The 6,000-nt window shown below is 38.1% G+C and overlaps 1 protein-coding gene across 1 annotated transcript in view; it reads left to right on the top strand.

Annotated features, from left to right (window-relative positions):
• The window catches only part of CHM (CHM Rab escort protein), a 52,210-nt gene extending 48,273 nt beyond the window's left edge, over window positions 1-3,937 (top strand). The window contains exon 15 of the mRNA XM_041485206.1: window positions 1,889-3,937. Coding sequence (XP_041341140.1) covers window positions 1,889-2,086 — 198 coding nt within the window. The 3' untranslated portion in view covers window positions 2,087-3,937. The remainder of the gene's footprint in view (window positions 1-1,888) is intronic.
• The last annotated feature ends 2,063 nt before the right edge of the window (window positions 3,938-6,000 follow it).

Here is a 6,000-nt window from a genome sequence, read left to right on the forward strand (position 1 = left end):
GACTGATTGGACTGAATAATGGTTGAGAACTGCATAGGAAATGTTTGTCTGCTCTCATTTGTCATATATTTAATTCAAAATACAACATCTTCCCTCAGTATTCTATTAAATACAATAATAGTTGAAATGTATTTTTGGAGTAGCAAGGACAAATGCAAAATTGAAATTAGAAGTTTTTCTTTTGCCTTCAAAAAGTTAAACCCCAGCTTTTTAGGATGTTGTACCCCCTTGCTCCCCAGACTTACTAGGCAAGGCTTTCAAATGACAAAACAATGGTTTTGAAGTAGAGAAAAAAATTGTCCATTTTTTCCTGTATTAATATAAAAACTTAGAAACAGTTCTGCGTGAGTATGGAGGAGTATAATATAGGAAGGAGAATGAAAAATGAAATTGAACTGAGTAGACAGGGTCATTTAAGCAGTTAATATTGGAGTCCTGCTGATGGAAACCCAGAGCTGCTGGGAGTGGAGTTCATCCAGAGAGCTCTTGGGTGCAAGCTCAGGGCTGGATCCATCTGCAGACAATTCCCTCCTGTCCAGGATCCCTCGTGGGGAATGTGCCTTTGCAGGTGGCACTAAGTGAGCCTGGCAGGGCAGGCCTGGAGCAGGGTCAGGGTTAAATGCATTCCTGCAGTCCTGGTGTGGGAGCTGTCAGCACAGGCTGCCTTTGGGATGGGTCACTGAGCAGACAAGTGCCAAGGGAATATTCCTCTGCCTTCTTAGAATCCCAGCCCACACCCATGATCTGCTTGTTGGCAGCTTAAGGGCTTGGAAAAGGAAGCCTTGATGGAAATGTGGAGGGCATGTGGGTTCAGTAAATAAATTCTATCATCTCAGGCTTTTTTATTTTGAATTTATAAGATAATCTTATAGATTGGTTATTTGTATAAGTACATGTAAAAGTTTTTAACACTAGTTAATAGAGCTTCTTGCATTCTTGTGGGGTTTTAAAGGATCTTTGGCATCCTTTGTATAAAATGTCTGGTTCTCTGGAATCCTAAGGTTGTATTCCCTTGATTCTTTTCTCTCCCAGATTTTGTAGTTCTATTGTCCATGTTGTAATAACAACCACACTGGTGTTCCAAGAACTTGTTTCTTTTTAATATCCTCCATTGTAGTGGCCAAAAAACTTGTGCTTATTTAATTTCTAAACCTTGATGGCATGAAGAGCGAGTGCCATTGTAAATTAAGTCATTGAACTAGATCTGTCCTTTTTATCTAAAATACAGTTATTTTCACACATACAGGTCTGTGTGAGCACAGGTCTGTGCGTGTGATACCTTGGAATTATAGATAGGAGTTTGAAATAAACCACAAATGTTTTGGGATGTATTTTCAGTGCTAGTATTCCATTGCATAAGAGTAGTTCTCCATCGGGCTATGTTTAAGCTGTTCAGAAAAGGAGAGATAGATTTAAAAATTGCAGAAAATTTTCTAAGAAGGAAACCCATCTAGTCATGATACGGATTGTACATCTGTACAGTTCCCTAGGTTTCCTTATAAAATGGATCCCTCTCTCTGGAAGAAGCCAAATTCTTACCCATGCTTTGCCTTGGACTGCAGCTAGGAATAGTTTTATAGTGCAAAAGATCAGTTTGCTTCCAGAAAAATCCTCTTTCTTGTTCTCAATGCAGCACAGAATGACCAGCATTTTTTACAAAGCCCCATGCTGTGACTTCCTAGTAGAACAATGTAAAGAGATAAATTGCTTTTTCTCTTTCGAGGCCTGCAAGAAGGAATGGATTTCCCATGTGTTTACAATACTGTCAAAGTACTAAATCACTATTGATTTGAAAGAACTCAGGTTAATCTTAAATATCTATAAAATATTGCCTCAGGCTGTTACATTTCAAGGTAAAGTTTATGTTATTCTTCTTTTTCCTGAATAGGCTGAGACTATTTTCCGAGAAATGTTTCCAACAGAGGAGTTTTGCCCCCCACCACCGAATCCAGAAGATATTATTTATGATGAAGATGAGATTGAGCCAGAAGAGTCTGGATTTAATAATTCACCAGAGACAAAGCCTGAAACCTCAGCTGAGGAGAGCAGTAGTGAAGGTGGTGCTGCTATTGCAAAGGAAGAATGAATGAATGAATGAATGAATGAATGAATGAATGAATGAATGAATGAATGAACAGTGTTCTCTTAGGAGAAGAGGAGGTGGACCCAAACTAGGACATAAGGGAGGAAGGGTAAGAAAAAGACGTTTTAAACCCCCAGAGATGTGTTATTTGCCATTGCCTTACTTTCCTTAGCTTGGATCATCTTTTTAAAGTCATTTTATTGATAGCTGAGACACTTCTAAACAGTCATAGGCCCACCAGATCCAGTGGGGTTTGTAGCTAAACAAAAAATTACAGAATAAAGCATCTGAATTGAAAGTGCTAAAATAGGATTCGTGATTTATTGAGATGATTTGGTTTTGTTTTACATCTTGGAAAGAATCCTCCATCTTTTAAAGAGGAAGTCAAAACTAAGCAAAAGAAAAAAGTGCAAGTTTGTTTACCAGTCAGAAAATGATTTCTACTAAAAATCCTTGGATCTCTGCTAATTAAACAGCTGAAGGTGAGGCTCACCATCTATCCTTCACAGTGCTCTTACGAATGGAATTTACAGGCAATAATATTGACAGTTCTGCAGTGGCTTTATTGTATGGTTTTGAAATTGATGCCATAATCAAGTAGGAAATGCAATCCAGAAGATGTTCCTCACATGGAACTATTTTACATTCAGGTTTTTTAGTAAGACCTAACAGATGACACATTTTCTCTAGTGACTTCATTTACTGGAGTTAGGAAAATGGCAGAATTTAAACTTAATGCCAGATTTCCCAGCAAAATTCAGTCATAAATGGAGCATTCCTGTTATTAGTCTCCCTAGATTTGTTGCACTCTTTGGGCCTTTAGTAAGCCAATAGTTACTTTTTGAAGTTCAGGGTCTGAGAAGTTTAAATGGCTATCAGCTGCGGGGGTTTGTGGTGGAGAGAAGGTTCAACTGATAATTCCAAAGGTTTGTATTAATCCCAGTTAATAGATTAAAATTAGTGTGATAGCTATAAACTATGCATTTTGTAATGATAAACCATGAAGCATTTATACAATAACATTTATTGAACTATTTATAAACCTAGTTTGTATGAAAAGAACTACAAAATAAGAAAGCTGTTGTAAATGACCATGTTAAACTTGCACTTATTCTGAACCATGCTTGAATCAGATATGAAAAGCATTTCTCATGTACTTAAAGATTTAATTTAAAATGCACACCCAGTAGATCAGTAGTATATCTAGAGTTGATGAGCTGAGGTTTAAACTTCTTCATGAAGGTAGAGCCAGTTCCAGGAGTGCTTAAATACTGTAAGTAAATAAAAAATGCCATTGAGTCCTGAACGTTGAGCTCTGCCTGGCCGTGCCACAGCCAGGTTTCTGTACAGTCCCGTGGTGCCTGTGCCTGCCCTGAGCCTGGCTCCAGGCCAGAAAGGGGAATTTATTTATTTTTTTACAGCATAACTGATACTGTTCTCTTTGTCCTGCATCGTGCCCACTGTCCAGTTTGCATTTCAGGGTTAGTGTTTGCACCCTTTGTTGGATAGGTACTGGTATGTGTGTGTCTGTGTGCATAATCCAGAGTCCTCAAAAAACACGAGGCTGGAATGTTCCCAGTGTTCAACAGCTGTAACCTCTGGATGCTTGTGATTGAGCAGTTATTTATATATATAAATATCTATATTAATAAGCAGGCTGCCTCTTCATTTAGCTGTAATTTCTCTGTGTATTGGGAAGCATGAGTGTGTGATTTCATTTAACATCTGCAGATCTGTTAAAGAGCTAAGTGGAGGGACCTATCCCTGTCTGTCTCAAAAACAGGGATCATAGTTGAATCTCTCATCTGTGTTTACAAGGAAATCTCTTGATGAAAATTAAAGGTTTGCTTGCAAGTGCATGGTCTTGTGTTTTCTTTCAACTTTTTTTCAAAGAAAAACAGTTCACTTTTAGCTGGGGTTTCCTGGGAATTCTCTTGGATGCTTTCAGCACGAGGACACCTGTAATTGCCAGTATGGGTTACTGTGTTGTCAGGTTTATATCAATTCATGTCTGAGTGCTCTGTGTCCACGTGAAGCCAGGTTTGGAAATAGCTCAGATTTGATTTGAGACCTGATGGAATGATGTACACGTTGGAGCTGTGACTTCACACTACATTGATTGCTTAAAAACTGTTTTCATGTCTCTTTCATAGGGTGAATGGAAACATTAAATGTTTTTCCTATGGTACTTGAGTACCCAATAGCTCACTTGCAGGAGCAGTAGATCAGACTGTTGATGCTGGTATTTTACAGAAATCATGCTCTGAGCTGCATTTTGTTCTTTCTTTAAATGATGTAAGCATGCAAAGTGAGGGTTAGGCTTATTTGAAGTCGTTTTTAAGGCTTGTCATACAGGATGTATTCAAAAGATAACATGACTTTTTAAAAACTGGCAATTTATCTGTAGGATTATTAATAAATCAAGTTAAAGAAAGATAAGGTTAATTGAATTTTTAAACAAGTAGCTGTATTATCCTTCAAGCACCTTGGAGCTCATACAATATTCACACCTTTTTTTTCCTAAGGAGTGCTTTGATATGTTTGAATTCCTTTTTTAATGAGTACTTTCTTTTTAAGTTGGTTAATTGGATTAACCCTTCATAGTCAAAGAGTTCATTTTATGCCATTTTCCCTTATGTGGCATTGCCTGGGCTGTAGGACTGCAGGTGGTTACTGCTCCTTTGGAGGCATTTTCAGCCAGAGAGCTGCTTCGTCTGCTTTTCTGCTGATGATGATGCTTAGGGCCATTTGACAGGTAATCATTAGAACTTGGATCCTTGCAGACTATGGGGTCTTTTCTCCCATCATTGCAGGGGAATTTATGTGGGCAACTCCTATTAATGTTAATGGGACTTGCATGTGTAAATCCTCCTTGCATCAATGGGAAAATTGACCCCTGAAACAAAATATCTGCCTGTTGGACTTGCTGATTCAGAAACATCCAGGCACTGCCAGCTCCCGTGTGGAAATGTGCTGGGGCATGTGCTGTTTCACTGGAATGCTCTGGGGCAATTTTCAGGATTTTCTCTTTTACATTGTATTTTATATTTTCCATAGACTGAACCTTGTCAGAGTTGCCTCAGTGATTCTCTTTGTGTAGCTGGGAAATGCAATTTTCCATTCCATACTGAGCAGGTTACACAGCTCCTCGGATTGGATCTCATTTTATTTTAGCCCCCTCTCTCTCCCCTCTAAATCTTTTTGCTTCAGCAGTGTGAGTTGCAACAGCTTAATTTCAAGAATAATTTGCTAGTGATGTATTGATTAATGACAAGTCAGAAGTATTAATGTACTGTTTTCACACAATAAGAGACTGGGTCACTTACAATCCATAATCTCTTCTGGAAAAAGGATGAAATTAATTTCCTCAACACTCATATTTGTGCTTCAATACCTTGGCAGTACAAATGAGAATGTATTTTATCTGTGGATAAGTTTATTCATGCTGTATTGTGTGTGGTGTCATTCACACAGTTATTTATATAGGTATTTTATATAATCTTTGCAGTGCATTTTTGGGTTTTACTTATCTGGTGATTTTATATTAGAAGCAAGTCATCCCTTGGGTGTAGAAAGTCTGGAGTGGAACTACACCTACCCTAAACTGCTCCAGAGATCCCTCCTGGCTTTTCTGCCTCAGTGAGTGCTCTCTTCAGCCATTAATTATCAATAAGCTCTGCAGGTTCTGGTGGGTTGTTTTCTGTTCATGTTCTTTTTTAATTATTTCTGAGGATTTTGTGCCTGCCATTAATGCAGTTGCTGGTTTTCCAGCAAGGAGAGCAATTTGCTGAGATCACATCATGACACAGTTGATCTGTGTGTGTGTCTACAATTCCTAACAATTTTTCTCCAATGGGTATATATATGAGTATTGTATGACAAAATTATTAATTTATGAAAGTTTATCACTTAAACCT

This window comes from Pyrgilauda ruficollis, unplaced genomic scaffold (assembly GCF_017590135.1).
Source record: "Pyrgilauda ruficollis isolate IOZ18807 unplaced genomic scaffold, ASM1759013v1 scaffold7, whole genome shotgun sequence".
Lineage (NCBI taxonomy): Eukaryota > Metazoa > Chordata > Aves > Passeriformes > Passeridae > Pyrgilauda > Pyrgilauda ruficollis.